Source organism: Drosophila gunungcola (assembly GCF_025200985.1).
Source record: "Drosophila gunungcola strain Sukarami chromosome 3L unlocalized genomic scaffold, Dgunungcola_SK_2 000003F, whole genome shotgun sequence".
In the NCBI taxonomy this organism is placed as follows: Eukaryota; Metazoa; Arthropoda; class Insecta; order Diptera; family Drosophilidae; genus Drosophila; species Drosophila gunungcola.
This window is the reverse complement of record NW_026453179.1, coordinates 5,837,483-5,849,643: the sequence shown is the minus strand read 5'-3', so window position 1 is coordinate 5,849,643 and position 12,161 is coordinate 5,837,483. Positions and strand designations below refer to the sequence as shown.

At 42.9% G+C, this 12,161-nt stretch overlaps 4 protein-coding genes across 14 annotated transcripts in view; 2 read left to right on the top strand and 2 right to left on the bottom strand.

The window, feature by feature from the left end:
* Positions 1-159: 159 nt before the first annotated feature.
* On the top strand, positions 160-963 carry LOC128258084 (uncharacterized). Its single transcript, XM_052989484.1, has one exon. The coding sequence runs from the start codon at positions 398-400 to the stop codon at positions 617-619; it is 222 nt and encodes a 73-aa protein (XP_052845444.1). The 5' UTR covers positions 160-397; the 3' UTR covers positions 620-963.
* Positions 964-1,130: 167 nt separating this feature from the next.
* On the bottom strand, positions 1,131-3,773 carry LOC128258071 (COP9 signalosome complex subunit 3). Of its 2 annotated transcripts, none has more exons than XM_052989463.1 (9): positions 3,604-3,773; positions 3,247-3,495; positions 2,914-3,179; positions 2,659-2,853; positions 2,417-2,593; positions 1,812-1,943; positions 1,569-1,751; positions 1,439-1,506; positions 1,131-1,380 (listed from the first exon to the last, which is right to left on the bottom strand). In XM_052989463.1, the coding sequence occupies exons 1-9, from the start codon at positions 3,656-3,658 to the stop codon at positions 1,365-1,367; spliced, it is 1,341 nt and encodes a 446-aa protein (XP_052845423.1). In that variant the 5' UTR covers positions 3,659-3,773; the 3' UTR covers positions 1,131-1,364. The 2 variants fall into 2 exon arrangements, with proteins under 2 accessions (XP_052845423.1, XP_052845424.1); XM_052989464.1 differs by having other exon boundaries at positions 2,917-3,179; positions 3,604-3,772.
* Positions 3,774-4,243: 470 nt separating this feature from the next.
* LOC128258073 (zinc finger protein 583) lies at positions 4,244-6,171 on the top strand. 2 transcript variants are annotated; one of them, XM_052989465.1, is made up of 4 exons: positions 4,244-4,625; positions 4,682-5,207; positions 5,264-5,644; positions 5,700-6,171. In XM_052989465.1, the coding sequence occupies exons 1-4, from the start codon at positions 4,327-4,329 to the stop codon at positions 5,832-5,834; spliced, it is 1,341 nt and encodes a 446-aa protein (XP_052845425.1). In that variant the 5' UTR covers positions 4,244-4,326; the 3' UTR covers positions 5,835-6,171. The 2 variants fall into 2 exon arrangements, with proteins under 2 accessions (XP_052845425.1, XP_052845426.1); XM_052989466.1 differs by lacking the exon at positions 5,700-6,171 and having other exon boundaries at positions 4,682-5,211; positions 5,243-5,518.
* Positions 6,172-6,311: 140 nt separating this feature from the next.
* The window catches only part of LOC128258058 (uncharacterized), a 59,428-nt gene continuing 53,578 nt past the window's right edge, over positions 6,312-12,161 (bottom strand). For 8 of the 9 annotated variants that reach the window (XM_052989440.1, XM_052989438.1, XM_052989439.1 and 5 more), the window contains 10 exons: positions 10,636-10,827; positions 10,156-10,565; positions 9,882-10,097; positions 9,489-9,822; positions 9,165-9,431; positions 8,922-9,105; positions 8,658-8,864; positions 8,395-8,596; positions 8,234-8,327; positions 6,312-6,866 (listed from right to left, as the gene is read on the bottom strand). In XM_052989440.1, coding sequence (XP_052845400.1) covers positions 6,837-6,866; positions 8,234-8,327; positions 8,395-8,596; positions 8,658-8,864; positions 8,922-9,105; positions 9,165-9,431; positions 9,489-9,822; positions 9,882-10,097; positions 10,156-10,565; positions 10,636-10,827 — 2,136 coding nt within the window. In that variant the 3' untranslated portion in view covers positions 6,312-6,836. Of the gene's footprint in view, positions 6,867-8,233; positions 8,328-8,394; positions 8,597-8,657; positions 8,865-8,921; positions 9,106-9,160; positions 9,432-9,488; positions 9,823-9,881; positions 10,098-10,155; positions 10,566-10,635; positions 10,828-12,161 lie in introns of those variants that run through there. The other variant, XM_052989443.1, reaches the window with a different exon arrangement.

Below are 12,161 nucleotides of genomic sequence, written 5' to 3'. Positions count from 1 at the left end.
AACTTACAGATTCCATTGCACAAGAAGCTTATCAAAAGTGAAAAAATAAAACTGGACGCACAACAAGTAACAACATCTACACAACGCCAGCAGTCTAGCAACGAAGCGTATACGTAATGCCAAGCAAAGTTCCATTCATTTAACGCGCGCTCGCTCGTTTCAGTTCTCGGGCAGGTGTCAAGCGACGTACACGCGAAACGCCGACGCGGTCACAGTTCCAGAATATCATATACATGCTATATATGCTCGAGTGGCTAATTAACATACGCGTTCCGCCCCGTCTCTTTACCTGAACCTGAGCTGTCTGGAATACACTCATCCACAATATTTTGGGGAAGCGAGTACAAAGTCACAACACAATATTTTGAAACATACTCTCCGACATATATATTTGTGTATGCAAAAACGGATCGCCATGCTGGATCCCATTTCGGACACACCGCTGGTCTTGGCCTACGTATTTATGTCGCTGCTAGTGCTCATTCTGTGCTTCATTTTCTTCAATGTGGTCCACAAGCTGTATCGCAGTCTCAACAGCGAGGTATCAGCGGTTCCGATATCCACCGCACAGCCGCTGAAGACCTCCATCATGGAGCTAGACGCCATGAAAACCGGTTAGGATGGGCGCAGCGGCAGAGGCAGCAGCACCAGCACCATCACCAGCAGCTGGCTATGAGAGGCGCGAGAATCTCAGTGCGACGTCGGAGCTCCGGTTTTAATTCGGGCGTTCGGAGCACGAGACGCAGCAGCTGCAAACCACCCACTCGCACGGCAAAAAATGTTAGACGCCTGTTGATACATATATAAACAAAAAAGCAATTAGACATAAATACACGAAACTAGGCTTACGAGTAGAAATTAACTAAATTTAACGCTGGTCCTCTAGTCAATTAATTGTTTGATTTTGCCCTAAGGTTAGGTTACATGTACATTGATATTGTAAATAAAGTGACTTGAACGATAGCTGAACAGCAATTAAGGTAGATTGGGGGCAAGTACAAAGCACTTAACCGGTCGGGACAGTAAATGTCGCCTGATCGATGCGTAGAAAAGGCACAACAGCCTTATCGTTGCAGTATCGAGACGTATAATTTGTGAGTCAATCAAGAATGTGATAAGGAACCCCTGACTTAGTCATAGATTTATACATAGTTTATTTAAAATAGCATGTTCATCTATAAATTTGCAATTAGAGCGCAGTTTGTTGTTGTGGTAGCTGGATGAGTACGGACTGCAGGAGTCCTCAGCTTTCGGGCCCAGGGCCTCGCTGCTGCGACAAGATGTGGAAAACGATGTTGGGGATTGGATGAGCGTAGAAATGAAAGCAGCAGGCTGCTTCTGGTGGATTTGCGGCGGTGGCATCATCAATCTGTGGGATCGCTGTAATAGAAACGTAAATTATAAACTTTTCTTAGTAGATACAGATTGAATACCTCACCCCGAGAAAGTCTTTGGATGCTGCGACGTAAGATCATCATCCTGGCTGCCAAGTGCCTTTTTCACATACTGCAAAAACAGGATTGATATGAATTAATTAAGAATTTCCCATAAAATAGTTTTAAACCTACCAGAGGGTTCAATATAATCTCCTCCTCCATTTTGTTGATTTGTTTAACTTGTTCCAGAACCTGAGTTATGTTCGTTTGCACGTTGAGGAACATGTCTGGAGAATTGTATTTCTCTGGATCATCTTTGAACAACACCATGCCATCCTTTTGATTAATGCTGGCATAAATTTCACCCGATTTGATCTAAGATTAAATTTTTAGTTGCTTTAAGTTAAGCATTAGATTAAACATGAAATCCCTCACCATGTTGAGGATGTAACGCTCTGCTTCAACTGCACTGGACAGCTGGACACGACTGGCCACATCGCTTAGGGAGAGGGTCAAGAAGGTTTTCGTTAGCCGCTGGATGTTCCGCTTGTACAAGGATGTGGCCACCTAAAAGCCAATAAAATATATTTAATATTTTCCATTGCCTATATCAGCACATAAATAAATAAAGTATTATTTAGCAACACTACGACGTTATTTCAGCGCGACCGGAAATGATTTTATACCGTGTACGATATTAACTTTGCTCACCTTTCCGCATAAATTTAAATATTTTGTTTATTATGAACGACAAAAAGCATTAAAAGTATGGTTTATGGCATTGTTCCGCCTTGAAAGTATTTATACGTCTCAATTAAAAATCTCCTTTTTTATTTTTAAAAATTCTTTTGTTATTCTTTGATCTTTCAGAATAATTGTAATAGTCATATCTTTTAATTGACAAAACCTGGACGTATGCTTATTTTATGTAAACAAATTAGTTGAATGTCTAGTAACTAAGACAGCCAAACAAATAAGCTTTAAATAATAAGAATGGTCATTACTAGTTTCTTAACCAATTGGACTTTTCAAATACTTGCCTGCTTGGCCAGACCCATGTTGTTATCACGCGTAAATGCTTCACTGTACTTGAGTATGATGATGCGCAGCTCTTCGCTGGACGAATTGGCGTACACATTGACCAGGTCGTGGTAGTGATTGGCCATCGGCTTCATGAAACGGCCAATAACCTGTGTGTTTTTTGGTATATACGCTATCTACAACCGATAGATTACAAGATTAGGTTTATATATGGCAGGATCTAATCTGCTAGCAATGTCACCTTGCCCTCAACGATGAGTGAAACCATGAGAAACTTTTTGTAGGCTTCCAGCATGATGTGCGACATGGCCATGGCTGGAGTGGTGATGCAGACCTCGAAGAAGTACAGGGCACGTTCGTAGTTCTTCACCGCCGTGTAGATCATACCGCCGTAGTAGTAATACAGCAAGAAGTACTTGGCATCGTTGTTGGCATCCTAAAAACGGTGGACACAACTATGAGTTTATAGGGTTCTCGGGTGAATTTTGAGCCTCACCACCGTGTGCTGGGACTGCTGCTGCTGCTGCGTCTTGCACTCGGCGGCCACGGTGGAGATGTCCGTGATGTCCGTGTCCAGATAGTGCAGCACCACACTGAAGTGTTTCGCCTTCAGACTGAGCAGGCAGAGATCGGCATGGATGGGCGTTAGCTGGGTGTCCAACTGTCGGATCTGGTCGATGGCGCGCGAAAGGATCCGTATGCCCACGATGCTGAGGTTCTTTTGGACCACAAACTCGGTGAACAGATGGCATGTTTCGTAGACTGTGGGCAGAGGATAGAGAGTTGACTTGGTGTGTTTAAGGGGCAGTAGAAGGAGTATATAACCCACAGGCGCACACGGCAAACCGCAGCTGCTCCGCATTGTTGCGCTGCACAAAGTCCCGCATCAGCAGGATGAGCTGCACCGGCTCCGGATTCGCGGTGGATGCACTGTGCAGCTTCGCCAGGAGCACATAGAGCACGCCCAGCGAGTGCTGCTGCATGTCGAGGGTCTCCAGCACGTTGTCCAGGATGCTCCAGTTGCGGGCCAGCAGGGATAGCGTCTCCGGCAGCTCCTCGGCCAGCTCCCGATAGCTTCCTGAGATGAAAGCCGCCACCAAGATCAGTCGAAGTTCGCATAAATAACAAAACAAAGGGCGGCGAGTACGGGTTTTGCGTTTCCCGCATCGCCGGTTGGCCAACTTACCGGATGCACTCAGCGTGCGCACCTGATTCACATAGTTTTCCAGCGCGCTGCCCATTTTAGGAAACTCCGAGACTTCTTTTTGGCCTATTAATTTGCGAAAATGTACACGCTAATTCCTATTGAAAACTGCATAGAAGTCGCACAGCCAGTGTGGCCGTAGCGGGAGCGGCTTAATATACCACATTGCACTGGATAATATACTAAACGTAAAATAGGGTCATACAGTATGTAAGGTTTGAATTATTTTTTAGTTATAACATATGTTTATATAGACTATTTAAATTGTATGTTATTTTTATTTAAATGTTTCGATGATTTTTGTTTTTATTTTAAGTGTACAAATATATTACGACCAAAACATGATAAATTTAACATCTAAGAATTTAATTATTTGGTTAAAATAAAAAGCTACGTTTCGATATGACAAACAAAATATATAATGTTGGTCACTTGTTTTTTTTTATTATTATGTTGTTAATCCTTCATCTTATAATATATTATTGCAAAACCAAACGATTTGAAAATGTTCCACCAATTTACAAGAGGAGTAAATGTTCTAAAAATTGTACCAAGCTAATATTGTTCTAAAGCTAATCACACATTCGAATTTCGATAGTCGATACTTTTTAGAGTGCTCATATCTCCAGTGTAGAAAAACACTTGAATAATTTTGCAAACAAGTTGTTGCTGTTCTGTTACTCCAAATCCCAAATTAAATGTGAGATGGATAAATCTCCACGTATTGTTTATGTGTGCAGCTTATGCCTACGACAATATGATCTCCAGGAGGATCTCCGTGGACACATGGTGTATTTCCACGGCTACGAGCCCATTGCAGTGCCCGCGGCCAAAAGCAAAACAGCGAAGACTTCAATTAAACAACAAACAGCAGCCGGTAAGACTAACCAGGATAAACAAACCATTGAGGAGCCACTGGATGATCCAAATCCAACGCCAAGTGAACTGCAGCCCATGCCTTTTAAGGATTTCCGACTGGTTTTGAGGGCCACTATGCTGGAGCCGTAGGTATTCACAGTAAATCCTGAGAAATCCCTTGCAAATCCCCCATTCGTTTAAGGTGCTCCCTGGGCAAGGACTGCCCCTTCAAGTTCCAGGATGCTGCGAAAATGCAGCTCCACTCCAGTTGCCACAAAGGCGGCAGCTTCTCCTGTTGCGAGTGTGGATTGGAGCTGCCCAACTGGCGGCGGTGCTCGGCTCACCTATGGAAAACTCATCAGGTGGATGTGGATCTTCTGGAGTGTCCCGCCCTCAATTGCAACTACAAGTCACCCATATCCGCTCTTGTTTGGAGACACATGCGGGTTCACAAAAAGTGGCGGCCCAGGGTGCTCCGCTCGCTGGCTGCCGTCCAACGCAGGAGGAAACTCAAGGAGCAGCCCGGGGAGATGGCCGCACAGCCTACAGCTCCTCCACCGGCGGCCAAAAAGAACAAATACTATGCGGAGAAGACCTGCGAGATTTGCAATCGAAAGTTTGTCAATGGCAAGACGCTCTCCAAGCATGTGAAAACTGTGCACAACAAAATCAAGCCATTTATCTGCAATGTTTGCGGCAAAAAGACGGCGCGAAAGGCTAGTTTGATAGTAAGTCTTTGGGTTTATTGTGGGAGCTTAGGAAGCTAACTTAATTCTTTTCCCAGATCCACATGCGTCAGCACACAGGCGAAAAACCGCTACAATGCGGCGAGTGCAAGTTCTCCACTCGGGATCCCAGTGTACTGCACAAACATCGACAGCGCCACGATAGTCAGGAGACCAGGAGTAGCCTAAAATGCAGCCAATGCGAGTATTTTTGCATCCAGGCTAATGCCCTAAAGCGTCATATGCGCCTTAATCATGCCGACGCATATCGAGATCTGTGCTGCGATCTCTGCAGCTTTACTTCTATTAATGCCGAACGTTTGCAAGCCCACAAGCAGGATCATCGAAAGGGCTTGATCACGAATTGTGAGGACTCCATGGATGCCACACGGGCCGCCGGATTCAAGTATCCACGCAAGTTGGGCGACAAGAATGGCGAGGTGAGCTTACCTTACTACCCTTGCAAATTGTTAATTTAACTTTGAATAAGTTTAGATATCAGCAGACTGTTTTATGCCGCTGGAGAGTGTGGATTCGTTGCCCCATGAGCCAGCTGTCGACACTGGTGGAGTAACCATACCAGCCCCTCCATCCGAGGACACTCAATTTCCCACGTATTTAAAGGACTAAACTTATTAAATTTCAAATTGGGATGTAAACCAGAATTTTTTTTTTATTTCTCTTTGACTTCCCCTTTTATTCAATGGATATGTAGACACTTATCAGTGCGTATATTTGTTTATATACCTAAGCCTGTGCCTATTTACAATTTAATTAGTTTATTGTTGGCGTGTCCGTTGCGCTGTAAAAAGTTATGTATTAAATAATGTTCTCATGCAGTTTGTTTGGGGATTTAAATGCTCGTTTATTGAGTTGTTCAGTATTTCCATTTAATTTTAATATCATTTTAGAATCTGATATGATTTTTTTCAACATTCGAATTATTTAGTCATGCTGGTTTACCGTGTTCAGTTTTAATTATCAGTTATGTTTTAGTTTAAACTAATTTAAAATTTAAAAATCTACTCTGCTGGCGATAATCATCCGGTTTCAGTTCGGTTTCAAGATCAGCGCTTTTAATCTATGTTACGACAGAAATGTTTTCAATTGTTTTTTATTTGGGCAGTTTCGCTAATAACTTGTTATGCTTTTAATATTTAATTTGATTTCAATTAGTTTAGTAGTTGAGCTTTACGTTTGGTTTAATATAATTATTTACGCTTGAATGTAATCAGCTGCAGGCTGCAGGTTCTAAAATTATGCACCTCCTGTCCTTTTGTTCGCTATTAGTAATTGAAATAAGTTACCACCAAGTTACAAAAGAATAGATTTTAACGTTTATTGTCTGAGTTTGATTCGATATCAAAACATGTTCACTATTTGAGAGTGCAAATGAGGAGTACAGTTTAATGACAAATAAAACGCTCAATGTAAAATTGTTAATATCATACAGCTTCTATTTGTTTTATTTACAGTTCTTAAAATGAAGAAGAGTATCAACAAAAATAGCATTTCGACTGATTCACACTCTGCTGAGCTGTCTTTTCGGAGTCCCTGATCCCTGCTCCCTCCTTTTTGGCCAGCCCGGGTACTTGGCTTTGCTTTGCTTTGCTCTGCTTTGATCCCCGAGCCTTAGATCTTGGTCTCAACGACGGCTTTTTTCTTCGACACAAACAGGGATGTTCAAAGAGAGAATACAAAATAGAAAAGGATGCGATTAAGTCAGCTGCCATTGAGCCCAGAGCCAACATACGAGGACTACCATGCAAAGATTGGATTGGTTTTGAATTGAATTGGTTTGGTGGTGAGGGAGCAGGCGCTAGATGATGTGTCATGGAGCGAACTGTGCACTTTGGAGACAACAACATTAACAACAATGGGCGTGAGCTGACTGAATGACTGCGATTCGACTGGGGTTTTGAGTACTTTGAATACGACGAGATACCACTAAGTTGTTGGCTTGATTTAGCTTTGATTATGCTGATATTATCCATGATCACTACAACGTCTATTAAACAACTAACGAATTCATCTAGCTTCTATATATATTGACATATTCGACTAACCACTGCTTCGTCCCCCTGGCGACTAAATTACGTTTACGATGCCATCCATCAATCTTAAAATGTAAAACATGTTCCACTTACGATCTACACTTGGAATTGTCGATTAATCTCACTTCCATCCGCTTACTCCTTTGGATTTTTACCATTTGTTTTATTTTGTTTCATTACTTTTTTTTTTGGTTTTGTGCGCCGCATAATAAATGCTGTGGGAGTTTCTGAAACATTCCCCAAAAAAACTAACCCCTCCCATCTGAACTCGCTTAGTCGGTTTGATTAGCATAGTACGATACACTTAAAGGCTATTAGGAAACAGTTGTATCTACATAGGTCTATGAGTACTCTGTTGGAACCAAATACACGAACCTAGTGGAAGTATTAACTGGTCAGATCTGTCCGATTTCTGGTCCTCGTCCTCGTCCTCGTCATCGTCCTTTTGTGTTACGCAATCGTTAGTATGTACAGTGTGGGTCGAGTTGGGAAATCATATCAGAAATTCATACAAAAAATCCTAGGCCTAGAAAATTGCTTATAAAATTGCGCGACACTAAAAAAAAAGGACACGAGTCATCCGAGTCTTGCGATCTATAAAATAGAGGTTAATACAAATAGAACCAACGAAATCCTGCGATCTGTAACGGATTCGCTCTCATATAAATGCATTTTAAAAAACAGGTGAACGATTTTGATTTTGATTCTGGTTTGGTTTGGTTTTTGGTTTTGCTTTTGGTTTTGATTTCGAAAAAGAGTTGCCTTTTCATTTGATCGTTTCATTGTTGCGTTTCGCATTCGCGTCAGTTGTAATTGTGGTTTCTGTTTCTGTATCGTTTGGTTGGCTTGTGGTGGCGATTCTGGTGTCTGTTCCGGGGCACAATTCTGCACGTTACTGGCCGTCGAGCATCAGACCGTGGTCACACGGTCGATCTCCACGTAACGCACAGAATTGTCGCTTTGTCAGCAAATCACCTCCTTTTCATCCAAAACGGCCGTGTCCATCGAGCTGAGCGATTTAAGGCGCGTCTGCAGCACCGAGGAGCCGCGCAGCTTGCGTTTGATTTTCCTAAAGGAGGGAATATAGAAATTAATTTATTTACTGATTAAATTACAAATTTGAATATACAACTCACTTGTAGGCAAAGGCAGCGAAAGCACAACACGAGAGCACAAAGATCAGGCAGAGGGTGGCCAGGATCTCGGCGGGCAGTTTCATCAAGGCCGAGCACTGGAGGAAGGTCTCATCATCTCCGGAAGGACAGTGGACAACGCCATCGCACCAAACACTTGCATTCACACAGGCAGACAGTTCTGCGCACTTAAATTGGCAGTCCTCTGCGAAATTGTATAATGATAATAACGATTCTACTTAGAGAAAGGTAAAGTAAAGACTCACCTGCAATACTAAGCGTGGGCCTGGGAATCAATTCCATCCAATTAAAGAAGTACTCGCCATTGCCAGGACGCAGAAACTCCACGCTAATGGCTCTGGATCGATTGATGAGCGCAAAGTTGGGTCTCTCATTCCAACCGGAGCTGAAAATCTCCACAAACTCATAGGCACTCGAGTCGGGACTCAGTGGGCAGGCCACAATGGTTAGACCTTAACGATTTAAGAGTTATTAAAGACTTAAGATTATAAGGATGGAAAGTAAATTACCCTCCGAAGTGGTCAGCACAGCCCTTGACTTGGTCTCACATCGCCAAGTGTCTGTTTGAACATAGGTGGTGTTCAGTGTCTTCATGGGATTGTGTTTGCTCAAGAATATGGCCTTCAGTCTCACATATAAGAACTTATTGCCATTTGATGGCTCAATCAACCATGGTCTTGAGCGGCACTCCACCTAAAAGAGATAAAAGTAAAATGTAATTTATGCAATCAAAGGCTAAAGTAGCTACTTACATCTCCAAAGGTCATGTCTATGGTGCCACTGGGTCCGAACTTTCGGCGACCATCCTTGCAACTTGTCGGCGCCTTGACAAACTCGAACATGCCCTCGAAATTAACCGTATCCGGATCGTCCAAGGTGGTCATGTTTTGGGCAATGAAGTGCACCTCCACATCGCGACTTGTGGAAGTGTACTCCACAGGCAGGTGGGATTGGTTGGAGGAGTTGCACATGCAGCCGCGATGCAGTAGTATTGAATCGTGATAGGGGCGTTCAAAGATCTGTAGGGACAGCTATTCAATTATAAAAGAACTTGGATTTAGCTAGTTTATATCTACCTCGATTCTGACATTCGTATCGCCATAGCAAAATGAACGATTGATATCCTCATCCACTCGGGAATAGCAGGCTCTATTCGTGGTTGTCACCTTTCTCATCTTGATTCGGACCCTCTCGCCGCGTTGTGCCTCGAATTTGTAGATGCATTTCAGGTTCCTAGTGCCTCCTCTTCCAAACAGAAAGATGTTGCGCACACTACGAAAGATGGCCGGATCCTTGCGATCCATCATGCTGCTGAGGAACTTCCGGTTGCAATCATGTTCGCCGCCACCATAGGGTAAACCATCCTGATGCAGGTCTATGAACTCATACTTCAGCTTAAAGTCCAGCGGTCTAACAAAGGGGGGTTACCATGAAACCATATTGTAAACTATACTAAAAGGAAAACCCACCTCAGCACTGTGGATTCCGTGTTACGCAGCTCCAGGGTGATGGCATCGCTGCTGGATACATAGCTCTCGGATATTGTGCAGGGCCTGGCGTAGGTCTCATTGATATTGGAGCGATCGCAGGTGCGTGGAATAGTGCCCCGGCAGAATCTGGCAATCACATTGGTGGCGTTGTGGGCATAGTGGCCCAGGGTATTGTAGCTACTCGTCTCGCTGGCACTAAACACAAAACATTTATCAGATATTTTTCCATATATTAGTATATCCAGGCGGCTACCAGTTCAAGTCCTTGCAAACGGGCGCATCCCTAAGAGTTCCATCCCAGATGCGCAGCATGCCGCTGCAATCCTCCTGCGTTTGCAGCACTCCAATGGCCCCCACCGATGTCTCGTCTATCTGGCCAAATTCCGGATCCAGGTTAAACTTCAGGATGGATATCCACACCTTGAACCGGGAAAGTGGCTGGTGCATGCCCGATTGACTGCTCGTTCGGCGCGACAAACTGAGGTGGTCAAAGGTCTTGAAGACGCCCAGACCCTGCAGATGGTACAGGCACGTGGAGTTCGGGGCCAGCGAGTGCTTGGGACTCTCCAAGATGCCACGGCCTGCTCCGCGAATCCAAAACTCGCAGGGCTTCTTGTTCTTCGAGTACGTGGGACTCTGGATGTCCACGAATTGAACTTCAACCTGTGGCGGGCAAAAGCAACATCAAGTGGCTGCATCCTTTTGGAGCCCTGCATCCGGAATATCCACTCACCTCCAGCTGGAATCCGTAGAGCGGCAGGACCTGCGACGAGGTGCCGGTGAAGGTGCCAAACGGCGACGTGTTGAACTCGACCAAAAGCTCCGGGCCGCTGGAAACGGCCGCCGGCACCGCCTGACCGCCGCCGCAGAACTTCAAAATGATGGGGTCACGTGTGGTGTATCCATCGTACACGGTCACGTAGTCCTGCGGGTGCGGAAGGACATCCAGTGTGTGAGAGAGAGAGAGAGGGGAGAGACAGAGAGACAGAGAGACGGGCGAGAGAAGAAGGAGAACAGAGTGGGTGAGGAGAGAGCGAAATGAGTGAGTCGGGCGACAAATGTGGGCGGTGCTTGTTGATTTCACCATGTGGGTGGCACTAACTAACTACACAGTAAAGAAAGACCCCTTAATTTGTCGGAAATGTTTTCTTTTGTCTTAAAAATACAGATTGTTTTGCATTTTAAATATCGAAATAATTTAAATGGCAAACAAATATTAAAGTTTCAATTACAAGGACAATTAAAATAATATTTTTAAAACCTTTTATTTGATAAAGGTAAAGTTAACAACCGTTCATAAGGTAATGAATAAACAAAGAGATAAAAGCAAAGTCTAATATTAATAAAACAGATCTCTAACAAAAATGGTTATTACAGTATAATTAACCCCTAAGAAAGCGGTTAAAATAGTCCCTTTAATTGCTACTTTTATACTTATTTAATTATTTACAGCTAAGAAAATTTTATTTTTTTTTTAAATTTTAAATGTAATTTTGAAAAATCGTTGTATATTTTTTGTTTTCTACAAGTGTTTGATTCTTAGTGTAGTAATTGAAGCTGAAGGCCGAATTTGGCCAAAAAGGGAACGAAATGGGCTGAGTCGAACTGAGTGCGAAAAAACGGTAATTGCTGTAAAGAAGTGGACCCAAAGTGCAGCTGGCTCTCGTATTACTTAATGGCCACTGTACGTATACGTGATTTTTGGTTACATTCCGCTTCCCAGGACGATGGAAAGTAATGGTGCGGTGTGTTAGCGAAAAGGGGCTTATGAGGACTTGGAGCAGGTCTAAGTAGTTGAGCACAATGGCTTTGATGTGTCCGGCACTTGGTGCCCACTAAATGTCGAACATTTTAAGCTCAATTTAAGTTTGTTTGAATGAATGAAAGATGTTTATGCGGTTTTTCTAAGGGCTTATTAGAAGTGCTTCGTGTTATAAAAGGCCTTTTACTAAAATTAAGGCTTTGCGTAAGTTTAAATAGTATTCTAGCTGTTTGTGCCTGACTTTGGTTGTGATAAGAAAGGTTTTAATAGAAGAATAAAACGAACTTAGATGATACTATGCTAAATAAAAATGATTTTAAAGTTTGTATTATATCCCTTTAAAAATTAAACAAAATATGGCAAAAAGTATTTATCGAAATTTTGATTAAAAATTATCGTAGATTCAAAATTATTTTTATATTTAAAATTTACTGAAGGTAGGTTAATATAAAACTGTAATTTCATATAAAAAAAAAAAAATAATACTTTTTAACACA

Coding starts and splice junctions, on each gene's coding strand:
- LOC128258071 (XM_052989463.1), bottom strand. CDS start 3,658: ATGGGCAGCGCGCTGGAAAACTATGTGAATCAGGTGCGCACGCTGAGT. Junction 3,180..3,246: donor GCGGTTTGCCGTGTGCGCCT/GTGGGTTATATA, acceptor CTCTGCCCACAG/TCTACGAAACATGCCATCTG. Junction 2,594..2,658: donor CACTCATCGTTGAGGGCAAG/GTGACATTGCTA, acceptor TATCGGTTGTAG/ATAGCGTATATACCAAAAAA.
- LOC128258084 (XM_052989484.1), top strand. CDS start 398: ATGCAAAAACGGATCGCCATGCTGGATCCCATTTCGGACACACCGCTG.
- LOC128258073 (XM_052989465.1), top strand. CDS start 4,327: ATGGATAAATCTCCACGTATTGTTTATGTGTGCAGCTTATGCCTACGA. Junction 4,626..4,681: donor AGGGCCACTATGCTGGAGCC/GTAGGTATTCAC, acceptor CATTCGTTTAAG/GTGCTCCCTGGGCAAGGACT. Junction 5,208..5,263: donor CGCGAAAGGCTAGTTTGATA/GTAAGTCTTTGG, acceptor TTCTTTTCCCAG/ATCCACATGCGTCAGCACAC.